Source organism: Nicotiana attenuata, unplaced genomic scaffold (assembly GCF_001879085.1).
Source record: "Nicotiana attenuata strain UT unplaced genomic scaffold, NIATTr2, whole genome shotgun sequence".
NCBI lineage: Eukaryota > Viridiplantae > Streptophyta > Magnoliopsida > Solanales > Solanaceae > Nicotiana > Nicotiana attenuata.
In genome coordinates, this window is record NW_017672430.1 from 143,661 (window position 1) to 159,794 (window position 16,134).

At 35.5% G+C, this 16,134-nt stretch overlaps 1 protein-coding gene across 1 annotated transcript; it reads left to right on the forward strand.

Moving 5' to 3' along the window:
• Nucleotides 1-12,245: 12,245 nt before the first annotated feature.
• LOC109213173 (probable polyol transporter 6) lies at nt 12,246-14,598 on the forward strand. Its single transcript, XM_019376927.1, has 2 exons — nt 12,246-12,694; nt 13,118-14,598. The coding sequence occupies exons 1-2, from the start codon at nt 12,595-12,597 to the stop codon at nt 14,512-14,514; spliced, it is 1,497 nt and encodes a 498-aa protein (XP_019232472.1). The 5' UTR covers nt 12,246-12,594; the 3' UTR covers nt 14,515-14,598.
• Nucleotides 14,599-16,134: the final 1,536 nt, after the last annotated feature.

Genomic DNA, 16,134 nt, shown 5'->3' on the forward strand with positions numbered 1-16,134 from the left:
CATCCCGAGCCATTGTTCCTTCGATCCGCGGTATATGGTTGATATCGTTCCCTGTTTGACCTTGATTCCCTATCGATGTCCCTCGGGGTTTTAACTGCTAACCTGTTGGATGTACCGAACCAGAAGGGGCTCCTAATTGGTCGTCCTCGACCATAATCTTCGATTGATATCGATTGTGCACATCTGCCCAAGTTACAGCTGGATACTCGACCAAATTTTGTTTCAACTATTGTGATGCTATCGAACTCCGCTCGTTCAACCCTTGGGTGAAAGATTGAACGGCCCAATCATCTCTGACCGGTGGCAACTCCATGCATTCCATTTGAAATCGGGATACGAACTCCCTTAGCATTTCGTCTTCCCTTTGTCTTATCTTAAAAACGTCCGATTTTCTTGTTGCGACCTTTATGGCCCCGGCATGTGCCTTCACGAAGGAGTCTGCTAACATGGCAAATGAGTCGATGGAATTCAGTGGCAGATTGTGATACCAAATCATTTTTCCCTTTGACAAAGTTTCTCCAAATTTTTTCAACAAAACTGACTCGATCTCATCATTATTTAAGTCATTTCCTTTAATTCCGCATGTGTACGAAGTGTTGTGTTCATTAAGATCGGTTTTCCCATTGTATTTAGGTATATCCGGCATACAGAACTTCTTAGGAATAGGCTCCGAAGCCTCACTCTGAGGAAAAGGCTTTTGCACGAACTTTTTTGCATCCAAACCTTTTAAGATCGGGGTGCCCCCGGTATCTGATCAACTCGGGAGTTGTAGGTTTCCACTTTTTGATCATTATCTTCGATTTTCTTTTCTCCCGACTCAATTCTTTTGGTGAGATCCTCGAGCATTTTCATAATTGTAGGATGAGTCCCTGATCCGTTACCATCTGACCTTTCCGGCACTGGCTCGGTACGGCGAGTGGTTTCTAGCTCGACCACAGTCGGAGTTCTATGTTGACTCTAAAGTTGAGCAATAACGGCCTGCTGAGCCTGTAGCATCTCGAATATTATCTGGAGACTAACTCCCCCATCTCCTACGCCTTGTATTCCTTGGCCACCAAATCAGCCTTCCCTACACACACTCCCTTCGGGGTCCGGGCCAAAATCCGCATTCAAAGCAATGTGCGAACTGATATCGACTAAATCGACGACTGGTACTCCCCCGAGATTAGCCGGTTGCACCCCGGCTCCTGGAGCAATTACCTTGTCGTTTTCCCCGTGAAATCCAAGACCATCATCACCATGTATGGGTGTGTTTTGTGAGTTTGACATGTGTTAACCTGAGAACAAAAATTCTTGACAAGAACAAGTGTGAAAATAACGTGTGGAATCTGAATCGGCACTGAAACAATCAGTATTATCCTTAGCCCCACGGTGGGCTCCAAACTCTTTACTTCTAAAATCCGAGTAACAATTAAACTTATATTGTGGTTTTAAGGATATGTGATTTAATCCAATACCGATTGATAAACAAGGAATTAAATATATAAATGAAAGAATAAAATAATTCAAAAACCGGTATGCAAGCCAAATCTCGACCTCGAATTATGACAGTCTCGAGGTGGAATAGTGGTAATAGCAAGTTACAAAGCAACTCTGATGAACAATAAGTAAAATAGCTAGAGAATAAAGTGCATGTGTTTCTTATCAGTCAAAATCATGTCTTACAAATGAATGGGCTCCCCTTTATATAATAGGGGAGTCCTAAATAAGGTACACTTCTAATTACAGTAGGAAATCATTTGACAACTGTCTAACCGCCAAGGGTCAATCCATTCCGCAATTTACTCCGTGATCTTCGGGTCGTTGCGGGTGTTGCTCTTTCTGTTACTGAATCATAACGGTATTATCTCGAGGTATGCCTTCTTCCGACCCCGGCAAATGATTGCGACCTCGACCTCGATATTGGAAAGGAGCCTCGACCCCGAGCTTGGCGTCCTGGCCTCTCGATGTGGTATCACCTTTCCATCGAAGAACGAAATAGGGTAGCCCCGATTTCCACCGTATACAAAAATCAAAAATAATTTGTTGGTTATATTGTGCGCATGTCAACTTTTTTGGCTTGGCTTGTGGACGTATTGATCACGCCCAACTCTAGTCCTAAAAAGGATAAGCGGTCACTGCAAATATAATCCGGTCTAAAATTCCGGAGTCGAATCCCACAGAGAACTAAGGCTTAGCTACAGTTGTTCAATATTGCTAAGAAGACAAGCTCGAACAATTCCTATGTTATAAGTATTAAGATTCTTGTGTTTAACTAACTAACTAACAAATTAAAATAATAAATTAACACTAAAGATACTACAAGTTGGGAAAAAGATTAAGGAGGTCTAGAGTTATGATTTCCCTAATTGTCGGAATCCTTCCTGCTATGTTTTCTATAAATTCGCCTAAGTATTCTCTACCGATCATGAGCGCTCTGATTGTCGTAACTCTCTCCCGAGTAATTACCACAATTTACTAGACGCACTCTCCCGAGTTACGCTAGCTGGCTTTGTTTATTACAGCTCACTTTAGATTGCACCCAAGGCTTCGTTATCCCTAATCCCGCCTTTAAACCCGCAGTTATAGATCCCTCTTATACTTTGGGAGTGGTGTTGTTCAACAACTACCTAAATATGCACTCTCTCCCGAGTTATGCACACTAAATAGGCACAGCTAATTGAGGATCCTGTCAATTAACTACAACAAACACGTAGTTGAACAAATAGAAAAAATACTACGGCTCAATTATATAAAAATAACAAGAATTTATCCTACAAAAGGTTCTATAAAAATCCTAGATAACAAATTAGCTATTCATAATAGTATGTAAAACTACAATACTAAAAATCATAACCAACAATGAAAAATAGGAAGAGGAAGGAAAAACTCGTTGAAGAATTCTCCGCTTTGCTCCCAGTGTGTTTTTGACTCCTTAGGTCGAATCCCCGGTCTCCTTAGCCTCCTTAGGTCTAAATTATGTCAAAAGTGTGTCCAACCTCTCAAAATAGCATTTTTACATGTATTCATACCAAGTAGGGTCGGGCCCAGATGAAAAAAACCAATTCCTACGCAAACTAGGACTTAGCTATGTAAAAATTGAACAGTCGCGCCGCAGGCTGCGCCGCACCATGCGGCGCAGTAGTGCATTTTATCTACAACTTCATATTTTTGAGTCAGGCACAATTTTATACTGCTGCGCCGAGCCTTGTGGCGCCCCATGCGGCGCGGCAGTGTAATTTTCTCTAAGTGAACTTATTTCGTCCTCTTTTAATATCCGGACTTGGTACACGACCTTCGAACACGATCCCGGCTTAATGTATTGGGCTTTTACTCAGACTTCAAAGCTCCAAATTGATCATTTAGCTCCAAATTAACTTTTAAGCTCAGGATCACTTCCTGCAAGGCATAAAACACGTACTAAGTGCAATTCACTATCATTTGAACTCAAACGCACGTAAAAAATGCAGTCATTGGAATGTAATACTACGGCTAAAACACAGGTTTCTAGCCTAACATCAACACCCCACACTTAAACCATTGCTCGTCCTCGAGCAATCAAACTTCACTTTATATAGACACGACCTTTTTAAACAACTCTCCTAATTCGTTATGCCAAGAATATTTAAAATAGATTAAGCACAAAAGCGTAACATCTTAACCTCAAGATTTGACTCACAAGTACCACGCATTATCACTCGCCCACTTATGATAACACAAAGGTTGGGAGATCCAAGAACTTAAAGAAAATAAGTTGATGAAATGCGGAAGTAGTAAAGAAATGCAAGCGGATTAAGAAAAGCAAGAAAAATAAACTAGATATGTCGAAATTCAAGGAAAGGTCCAAGAACCCCGAGATTATGTTAATCTAGATTTTGACAAGATCCTAATGACAACAAGTTGGTTATGAAACCAATTGCCTTCACTAGAGATAAGCTAATCAAGAACTAGATTCGGATCTTGACTTCTAGTTTGAATAACTTACGACAACAACTAGTAAAAGAAACTAGTCGCCTTCGAAGAATATCAAAAGAAACCAAAGATATCACAAGAAAGAAAATTATCTTACTACCTTAAGCTATGAACTAGTTAGGGTTGCAAGATAAATCTTCAAAGTAAAGTTCACAAAGGTTCGAAAAAACTCACAATAATAATATTAATCTTCAATGTCCCCTACAATGGAAGACAAGCACCCCTTTATATAGTAGTAAAGAAGGAGCTAGTCAAAACTTCAATAAATGAGAATTATATTCCCTAGAAGCATAGAGGACTACCCACACTAAGAACAATGTATTCAACATACACATAGACCAATGCAAGTCAACATAGATTAAAACAACTATTAAATATATATTCTAGAAACTATTTTTGGACTTATTTGGGCTGCTGAAAATTCCTCTCTTTTGGGGCATATTTGGGCCTCATTCCATCTCCTCTTGGACTTTAATTTGGGCCTCAAAATAGTTGTAAGACTTGGCCCAAAGATCCTCCTTGTGCTGGAGCTCTTCTTCTATTATAAGACACTTTTTAATTGCCAATTGAAGCCCATTAAGCTTGTCTTGAAATTTCTTTGTTTGAGACCTTGTCATGGGCCTTCTTGGAGCTTCCAGAGCTTCATCCTTCTCCTTTAATGATGTTGAGCTGCCATGAATGCTATCAACTTACTCTAACATAGAGGTCAATGACATTACCTTTCCTTCATGAATCAAGTGCCCTCACACAACCAATGAGAGTAGTCCCACACAATAAAATTTAAGAACATTTAGGAACACAAGATAGAAAGAATTCACTCACTCTCAGAAATAACATTCATATGCCACAAAAGATGCACCATAGGCTTGCCCGTAGTGTACTAATCTACTAATCGAGCTCATTCAGTCTAGGATCAAGTAGGACTTTAATTGGTTGTAATGTAGGCTGCGGGACGGGTAGGATACATTTAGATATAAGAGTGACTACACCTCCCTAAGCACTTTAATACATATACTTTAACATTCAAACCCAATACTTATATCAAACCAAAACTCCACCTTCACATCAATGTATATTACCCCATTCTTCTTTAAGCACACTTACATCAAGATCCACCACTTATCAAGGAATTTTTTTCACAACAATCCAACTATTTTTTTTTCCAATTCAAGTAGCTCTTACTTTTTCAAAACAGTGCACCTTTCTCCTTATTTCATTAGTTTCACTCAAAAGCCAAACCAACCACCCCACACTTTCACTTTTACAAATTTCATAACAATTCAAGTGCTCATGAGATGTGAAAAGGTTCAAAAAGATGGTTAATTCAAACAAATGGTAAGGCTTGTAATGTGGTCGCCAAAGAAATAGGATTACAGGCTCAAAGGGGTTAACTACGATACATAATAATTAGGCGGATAAAATGTACATATCTGGCTCAACAAAGAAATGCCTATATCACTTCCTAGACTGAATAAAACTATTATCTCGCTTTGCAAACACACGGGGCAAGTTCTAGGCATCAAATGCAATGCACAGAATAACACAAAACCTTACACACACATGGCACATAACTCACTCAGGATTGGATATATCAAGACACTCTAGTCAAAGCAGTTAAGCAAATTTAAAATCATACAATTTAAGGTACTTATACAAGAGTCAAAAACTGAGCCTAAGCGTCACAACCAAAATACTCACTATTCTCAAGGCATAACAAAGTCAAGAGATATTGCTTCAATTCAAAACACAACACAATGGCTCCTATTCCTAAAAAAAAACTAACTACACCCGGTTCAAATAAAACCCTTGGAAAAGAACCGTGGCCCAAAGAAAAACCAAGGGGGAGTTACTACACTACCTAAAACAAAACAAAAAATCTTTTTGGTATTTTCTTTAGACTTACTTCCCTCAAGAAAACTGTCTAGAAGATCCGTCATCAGGAAAAGTCCAATCTTTTAAAAAAAATATTTAATTAAACAAACACAGCTAAAGTAGCATGAAAAGTCACCCAGACAATCTCCTCACCCCACACTTAAAATTGTGCATTGTCCCCAATGCACACCCATACATACAAGAGGGTAAAAGAAACTCCCTGGTAGGCCAAAGGCCGAAGCACTAGCAGTTCATGGGGTACTCAGACTTCTCCCAGGCTTGGTCCTTCGTGCGGGTACCTCACACTTAGTTCCAACCATTTGATTTACTTTTGCATCCTTCCAATACCTTTGCTTTCCATGCTCCTAAAAAATAAAATAAAAATTGACACTACAAAAATAATACAATTAAAAAAATTTAAAAAAATTAAAAAAAAAAAGCAATAAAGCTGGGTTGCCTCCCAACAAGCGCTTGATTTAACGTCGCGGCACGACGCGAATCACTTTTTGCCTCCACCTTGAGCTTATGAATTGAACCCCAAGTTTTGATTCAAGCTTATGATTATGGTCATGGGGTGATGGAACGAATCTAACTGGCCCAAGGAAATAATGTAATATTTTGCACTCATTGGCCTTTGTATGAGGTATGTAATCCTGACGTTCTGGCAAGAAGAATTCCAGAATATATGCACCGTGTTCCTCATTCCTTGACTCGTCAATTGGTTCGGATGACTCTATTTCCATATCATCATCCAAACATAATGTGGAAAAATGCTTGGAGTGTGGACCAATGCGCTCAAACACATGAACTTCAGGACTTTCAACATCCTCAACATCAATGATACTAGAGTCAACAAAATTTATATCCTCAAAGTCCTTGGCTGGCTCTAGTCTCACTTCTTCAACATTGACATCCTCAAATTGTGGTTGGCTAGGTTGTTGATGTTCTACTCTGACCTCCCCAATTAACACCTCAAATTCATGCTCTTCTTGGCTACTATCCTCAATATTGGCTTGTTGAGCATTAAAAGCTCCAACCACTTGACTCAATTGAGCCTCCAACTTGCGAATAGTTGCCTCTTGCCTTTCTATGTGCAATTGTTTCTCATTGTTTTGTTCCAGAAGGCACTTTAACATATCCTTGATCTCCTTCAAGTCCGCATTCTCAGGTTCTTTGTTCCTACTAACTTCTATCATAGTAAGGGGTTGGGGGAAAATAAGAAATATAAGCACAACCATGAAGGTGACCATTTTTACCACCACACACATCACACACATTCCACAAATAAGATTGAGTTGGTGCACATAACTCGCTCTTAGGAACGTTTTGAAAATTTTGCCACGGGTGGTTTCCTTCACAATATGTATGGAGATCAATAGTAGAATTATCTACACCTAAATTCACATAATTCCAAGATGCCATGTTTCTCAAATCTATAGTAATAAAAAAAAACAAAAAAAAACAAAAGAAAACAAAATAAAAGTTCAAACTCGTAACCTAGCAATATATATAGCTACAACTACACCGTTAGTTCCCCGGCAACGGCGCCAAAACTTGATCACGCCCAACTCTAGTCGTAAAAAGGATAAGCGGTCGCTGCAAATATAATCCGGTCTAAAAGTCCGGAGTCGAATCCCACAGAGAACTAAGGCTTAGCTACAGTTGTTCAATATTGCTAAGAAGACAAGCTCGAACAATTCCTATGTTATAAGTATTAAGATTCTTGTGTTTAACTAACTAACTAACAAATTAAAATAATAAATTAACACTAAAGATACTACAAGTTGGAGAAAAGATTAAGGAGGTCTAGAGTTATGATTTTCCCAATTGTCGGAATCCTTCCTGCTACGTTTTCTATAAATTCGCCTAAGTATTCTCTACCGATCATGAGCGCTCTGACTGTCGTAACTCTCTCCCGAGTAATTACCACAATTTACTAGACGCACTCTCCCGAGTTACGCTAGCTGGCTTTGTTTATTACAGCTCACTTTAGATTGCACCCAAGGCTTCGTTATCCCTAATCCCGCCTTTAAATCCGCAGTTATAGATCCCTCTTATACTTTGGGAGTGGTGTTGTTCAACAACTATCTAAATATGAACTCTCTCCCGAGTTATGCACACTAAATAGGCACAGCTAATTGAGGATCCTGTCAATTAACTACAACAAACACGTAGTTGAACAAATAGAAAAAATACTACGGCTCAATTATATAAAAATAACAAGAATTTATCCTACAAAAGGTTCTATCAAAACCCTAGATAACAAATTAGCTATTCATAATAGTATGTAAAACTACAATACTAAAAATCATAACCAACAATGAAAAATAGGAAGAGGAAGGAAAAACTCGTTGAAGAATTCTCCGTCTTGCTCCTAGTGTGTTCTTGACTCCTTAGGTCGAATCTCCGGTCTCCTTAGCCTCTTTAGGTCTAAATTATGTCAAAAGTGTGTCCAACCTCTCAAAATAGCATTTTTACATGTATCTGTACCAAGTAGGGTCGGGCCCAGATGAAAAAAACCCATTTCTGCGCGAACTAGGACTTAGCTCTGTGAAAATTGAACAGCCGCGCCGCAGGCTGCGCCGCAACATGCGGCGCGGTTGTGCATTTTATCTGCAGCTTCATATTTTCGAGTCAGGCACAATTTTACACTGCTGCGCCGCGCCTTGCAGTGCCCCATGCAGCGCGGCAGTGTAATTTTCTCGGAGTGAACTTATTTCGTCCTCTTTTAACATCCGGACTTGGTACACGACCTCCGAACACGATCCCGGCTTAATGTATTGGGCTTTTACTCAGACTTCAAAGCTCCAAATTGATCATTTAGCTCCAAATTAACTTTTAAGCTCAGGATCACTTCCTGCAAGGCATAAAACACGTACTAAGTGCAATTCACTATCATTTGAACTCAAACGCACGTAAAAAATGCAATCATTGGAATATAATACTACGGGTAAAACACGAGTTTCTAGCCTAACATCACGTATACACATGGAATTAATGAGAAAAGAATAGTACTATTATATCAGCTAGGTGCATAGTATTTAGCAAATCTTTCTGGCTTTGACTTCCCACGAAAGCACTAATCTTCATAAGCTACATATTATCTCCACTCTTATCACCTTTTGTACCTACGACCCATCATAAAGCCCGACTGTTTGGTTGGTCAAAGGTCGAAATATCTATGCAACTTGGACAGTATGCTTTCTTCTATATAATATATGCATATATGGCCTACCATTTAATTTGTATAGTAACAAAATGTGGCTAATAAAAACCCTACCAGTATAACTTTTGAACTTTCAACCTAAATTAAAGAAGTCTATATCATGCTCAGCCTATCTATCTTGACCATGAGAGCAAAAGCATGACGATGATTCCTTGTATTTAAGAGTAACGTGGCTTACCCGTTAATGAAGTGAGTGATAATTCACGGAGACAGGGGCGCTCAATAAGTTTGGTGGTCTAAAGCCAAACTTTAATGTGAGGCCATTTTAAAAAAATCATATTTATTTTTAGTTGAAGTAGATTTTTTTGACTATTTGAGAATAAAATTACTTAAAATTTTCGGCATAAACTATTTAATCTCTCATTTGCATTATGATCTTAAGTAATAGAACATGATTCAAGAAGTTGATATCATTGTATTAAAAGAAGTATTTTATGTTTCAATATACTTGTTGCAATGATGAAAACCTGAGGAAAATAAATAGAGTTTAAAAGTGTATTACATATTTTCTAATGATTAATGTAATCCTTTTTTTATATAAAATATTTTATTTTTCTACTTGAAATACATAATATTTTCTTCAAAAGATTTGGGGCCTCACGAGAAGAGTTGTGGTGGGATGGATAGCACATCTCTTTCTTGAATCGAAAGTATACGGTTTCAGTATTTGGAACGAAAAAATCCCTTATAAGGAACAGTTCCCACTTTAATGGATTTTACACGGTACGAATTTGAATTAATCGTTGTTCCAAATTAAATATCGAACATCAAATAAGAATTGAAAAACAAAAATTGGGGCCCCCAAAATTCAGGAGCCTAATTAAGCCACCGCTTTAGTGGCTTTACCCTCTGGCCGCCCTTGATCGGAGATTAGAGTTAAATTTTAACAGAAACAAAATATTTTGGCAGTAATTATATTAAGTTTGTGTGGCAAAGTTACCAAATTTATTTACTGGTTGAAGGTAACCGATATTTGATGAAATAATCGAGGTGCACACAATTATCCACGCATTACAAATTAATGGCATGACAATAACTACTTCCCATCACCCACAACTATTTAGTAGTCTTATAGCCTGTTTGGCCAAGCTTCTTTTTGGCCAAAAGTATTTTTTTTTTTTTTTTTTTTTTGCCCAAAAGCACTTTTGGCCAAAAATTGAGGTGTTTGGCCAAACTTTTGGAAGGAAAAAAAGTGCTTTTGAGGAGAACCAGAAAAAAGTAGCTTCTCTCCAAAGCACTTTTTTGACAAGCACTTTTGAGAAAAATGCACTTAGAAGCGGTTTTTTAAAGCTTGGCCAAACACTAATTGCTGCTCAGAAGTGCTTTTCAAACTAATTAGCCAAACACAAACTGCTTCTCACCAAAAGTACTTTTGAGAAAAGCACTTTTAAAAAAAAAAACACTTATCAAAATAAACTGATTTTTGCACCTTGGCCAAACGGGCTATTAGTTGACTTAACCTGTATTATTTTAACATTAGGTCATTAGCCTCCTATAATTCTGAAAAGGATGCCCTAACTTATTCTAAATTTCTATGTCATAACCATATGTGCAAGGGTTATACTATTATACTACTACAGTCCAACACTCGAGAAAAATGAGGACATAGAGTTTTTATTTTTTATTTGGCGAATACTATTAAGCTGGTTGCAAATTTTATATCTTTTTCTTGTTTAAAAAAAGTACACAAAGAGACAAATTGACTAAATGCTATCAAACCGAAGGCTATATATCAAACAGAATCTGCTGTATTTAAGACCTATTCAAAGTTGAGATCTCAACATATCAGCCTTAAATAGCTGAGATGGGTTATATTGGTTTTTAAATAATTATGACAAAAAAGAGGTAGGTTGTTTATTATATAAAGATGGATGGTGATTCTCTAATTGTATAGATAGGGATTAATAAGTTAGGAAATTAAGGCAAAAAGAATGACTAGTGAGCCAGACTTCTTATTAAAGAAAGTTTCAAAAACGTTGCTCAGAGACGTTTAGTTTTACAAAATAAAATTTGGTCTATTCAACGACTGATATGTTCTCCACATATCTTTTGGCAAACATAAATTAAATCGAACAATTTAAATCTAAGAGTTATAAATAAAATTGAAAATACATATCACTTAATCTTAGTCAAGTGATAAAAAATCACACATGTCATAAATTTGTTGAATTGGTGGTAACACTAGGAAAAAAATTCCGTAATGATCTAAAGTCAAATTTGACCCCCAAAAAAGAGAATAAAATTCACTTTACCCCCTTGACCTTTAAGACTTGGGAAACAATACCCCTCACATTTTGAATGGAAAAAGGAACCTCCTTATGCAATATTTTTTTGGTGAGAGTTTCTTTATTAAAATAACGATTTTTTCTCTCTTTATCCTTTCAAAGGTGAAGTATAATATTTTTTATCCAAACCAATACTTGAATTTCGTCTTCCTTGCTTGCAAAATTTAAGATATTTTTCTATTATATTGAAACCATTGTCAAATTTTTGCAATAAAAAAAATCTTGCATACAAAATTTAAGAAATAAGTTGAACGCACATTCACTATGGATGCTTTAGCATTTCAATTTGAAGGAAAAAAGATACACTAAAATATTCAATTCTCTGACATATATATTAGATGAAATAATTGCTGCTATATTATGTATTTTCTTTGTATATTAAAGTTTTCTTATTTTGAAAAATATCTTTATCGATTAGAAATTTATAGTTAATAATGTCATATTTGAAAATGTATTATGGAGACGCTTTTGCGTTACATCATATCTTAAACTTTGAAGAAAGAAGGCTAACGAGGAACTCCATAAATTATATAGATCCTAATTGTTTGTCATATATTGAGCTTTTGGATATAATGAAAGAACTTGGTTGTTTTAAAAATTATCTATTGAAAAAAGAAAAGATTTTTATTAAAAAAATTATTTCACAAGAAAGCTATTGCACAATGGGGTTCTATATCCCATTCAAAACGTGAGAGGGGTATTGTTTTCCAACCCGTAAAGGTTAAGGGTTAAAGTGGATTTGACTCAAAAAATAAATCTAAACTAAAGTCAATGCTCCAACTCAAACCGGCGTCGGATACGGGGTGTCACTGGTCAGTCCTATCCGGACTCGTGGACTTGTAATTCTTATCCACAAATTCTCATAAATTCAACCATATTACGTTATATTTTAAGAAAACCCAAATACAGATGAAGTAGAATTAAAATTTAATATGTTTTCTATATATAGACCCAAAATTAGAAAAGATGAAAGCGCAGAGATTTGGTTTCTTTTATCATTGATCTTCTGTTTTCCAATTGTCTTAATTCAGTAGCTGTCATGCATGCACTAGATAAAAGTTATCACTAATTTTCAGTGGGTTCCACAGGTGCATGAAGTCTTACGATTTTACTGCTGCTACTTGTTTGTGACTTCTATATATATTGTTTCATAGATATCAAGCATTGGAAGATTATAACAGCAAAGGTTTCAGATTCGTGCTGGATAAGATTATTTATCAAAGGAATTGAGAAAATAAAATTAGGATCTTTCATTGAAAAATGATGGAGAAGGCTGATGGAGAAAATCCTACAAGGATTAATAAATATGCCTGTGCTTGTGCCATTGTTGCCTCCATGATATCCATCATCTTTGGCTATGGTTAGTTCTTTTCTTCTTCCTATATTTTCCATTTTTCCTTATTCCATGATTCGTTTTCTTATTTAGTCATGTTTTATAAAAAACACTTATTTGTCCGACTAATTCAGATTTGTGTCAGATAAGTCTACTAAGGTTAAAGCATTACCCCTACCAAAATTTCTCTTTTCACACGGTTGAACTCCGAGACTTTTGATTAAGAATGAAAAAATCTCAATCTCTAAATCTTTAAGATGATGGGTTGATTTCCAACCACAACATGATTTGATCTTGTTACAAGATTTTTAATTCCATGCATATAATCATTGAGTTCCTTTATATCTATGATATGCTTGTATTTATGCCATAGCTATAATCTACCTACTTAATTACACACAAAAATTAGTACTATTAATTGACATAACAAGATTTTATGTTTGATTTCAGATACTGGTGTGATGAGTGGAGCAATGATCTTTGTCAAAGAAGAATTCAAAATCAATGATGCAAAAACAGAAGTACTAGCTGGGATCCTAAATTTATGTGCTTTAGTTGGTTCACTTTGTGCTGGAAGAACCTCTGATTATATTGGCCGACGTTACACCATAGTTATAGCTTCCTTAATTTTCTTGTGTGGATCCGTTATAATGGGATACGGTCCAAGTTACGCGATTTTATTGGTAGGAAGATGTGTTGCTGGACTTGGTGTTGGTTTTGCACTCATGATCGCACCTGTTTATTCTGCAGAAGTTTCATCTCCATCGTCGCGTGGATTCCTAACATCTCTTCCAGAAGTTGGAATTAGCATTGGTATTTTACTAGGTTATTTGTCCAACTATATTTTTTCTGGATTGTCACTTAGACTTGGTTGGAGAATGATGTTAGGAATTGCAGCAATTCCTTCACTTTTCTTGGCAATTGGCATTCTCAAAATGCCAGAGTCTCCTAGATGGCTTATCATGAAAGGCCGTTTAGGAGACGCTAAGAAAATATTGTACAAAGTTTCAAATGATCCTCAAGAAGCTGAATTTCGATTGAGGGAAATTAAACAAGCTGTAGGTATCGACGAAAATTGTAACGATGACATTGTCAAGATTCCGGATTCAATAAAGTCACAAGGTGAAGGTGTTTGGAAAGAATTGTTGCTAAGACCAACACCATCACTTAGATGGATTTTAATTGCTGGTGTAGGAATTCATTTCTTTGAACATGCAACTGGGATTGAAGCTGTAATATTGTACAGCCATAAAATCTTTGACAAAGCAGGAGTTCATGACCATAGTCACCAAATACTAGCCACAGTTGGAGTTGGTTTTACTAAGTTCATATTTATAGTTCTCTCCACTTTCTTGATTGACAGAGTTGGGAGAAGAAAACTATTGTTAACAAGTTTAAGTGGGATGGTAGTGACATTAACTGCACTTGGTATTTTCTTGACTTTGGCAGAGAATTCTGGTGGGAAACTTATTTGGGCTTTGGTCCTTAGCATAATTACAACTTATGCAGTTGTGATGTTTTTTAACATTGGGCTTGGGCCTGTTACTTGGGTATATAGTGCTGAAATATTTCCACTTAAGTACAGGGCATTGGGAGCTGGTATTGGTGTTGCTGTTAATAGGTTGATGAATGCTACTGTTTCAATGAGTTTTCTGTCTATTTCTGCAGCAATTACTACAGGAGGTGCTTTCTTTTTGTTTGCTGGGATATCTGTCGTGGCTTTTATTTTCTTTTACTTTTTCTTGCCTGAGACTAAAGGAAAGTCTTTAGAAGAAATGGAAGCTGTTTTTACTAGAGGGAGACGTACTGAGAATGTTAACAGAGAGGTGGAGATTGTAAAACATTGAAATTTATGGCTTCAATTATGCTTTTAACTTATATCATGACTCATTTGTTGAAATGAAAAAAAAAAGTACTCCTCCGGTCCAAAATAAGTGATTTTTTGGCCTTTTTCATGTGGTCCAAAATAAGTGATTTTTCAAGATTTCAAGAATGAATTAATTATTTTTTTCCTATATTGTCCTTGGAGTAAATAGTGTTGGAATATGTGTTAGGAGTGTTTATGTGAGATAGTAAAGGTTAATATGGTTAATTCCATTGCTAATTAATGCTAAAAGGTAGATTTCTTAATCTAGGGGGTAAGGTTGACTCGTCAAAAGCTCTATTCATTAATAGTAGTTCAAAAGTTGAGATCAAACACTAATATCGTGAAAGTGAATTTGATAGAACTCTTTATCTTAAAATTCTTCATGTTATAACTTTTGTTAGATTTTCTTTATTTGATTCTTTATATTTATCTCTCCAAACTCTTATTTTTTTACTTTATTTCGTTTGATACAACAATTTTGTATTTGTGAGTTATGAAACTTATTATTCAATAATTAGTGTTAGTAATAACAATTTACAAATAGTATATTCATTAATACTTTTTTAGTAATGAATTAGAGTATTGAATTATTTGTTAATTTATTGCTTATAATATCTTATTGGAAGCACATAATGATTAGCTACATTATATAATTATTCCTCTAAGACTAAATGTCGTTTTCTAATTTTTGAATTTGTAGCTTGGTTGCTTCGCAAAAAATGTCAATAAAGAAAATAGTAGTCTTTCGAGAAAAGTTTAATTTGTTGTATTAAAAATTTATTTTTGTTTTTATTAACTTCTTGCCCAAACCTACATAAAAATAATATTTATGTTTAATTTTATAGTATCTATTAGAATAAAGTATTAATATTTTCGTTCGATTAGGCTCCGTCTTTGAAGTAGTAAAAAGCCTTTTAATTTTTCTATGTGCATTAAATTGGAGATCCTAAATACACGTGATGTAAGCCTTAATTTTCTAAGCCTTTATTAAAATTTTATGTTACATTATTCAAATAGAAAAATAACTTGTATAAGGTAAAATCTTTGAACTTCTAAATATTAGGATTTCATACGCAGTTCAATAAGAAATGATTATCATAGTAAAATTTTAGCTGATTATAAAGTTCTAAAATAAATTAAATAAGCACGCTAATTAGAAGAAAAAAATTTATACTCCATTTTATACCAACTAAAAGTGTGTGCTCTTAGTTGTGTCAAAAAGAAAAACTGTCAAAAGTTTACAATTAGTGTTAAAATCGTCACTATTTCCTTATCTTCATTACATGTCCTTTTTAATTAATAAAAAAATCATTATTTTCTTGTATAATGGCATTATGAATGTAGTAAAACCTCAATTAATTTTAAAGCTTCATTATTTCTTTGTATTCACTATTTGACATTTTTAATTAATAAAATTTCGCATCTATGCTAATCTTAAGTAAGAAATAAATTTCCTTTTCAAAATGTTAAATTATTATTTAATTTTCCAAGCTTTTAACTTATTGAAAACAAATGTCACACCTCCTTTTTCCGAGAGGATAGGGAGTTTTTCCAATTAAAGTGACATTATTCGAAATGGGATTATTTAGTTACTCAGAGT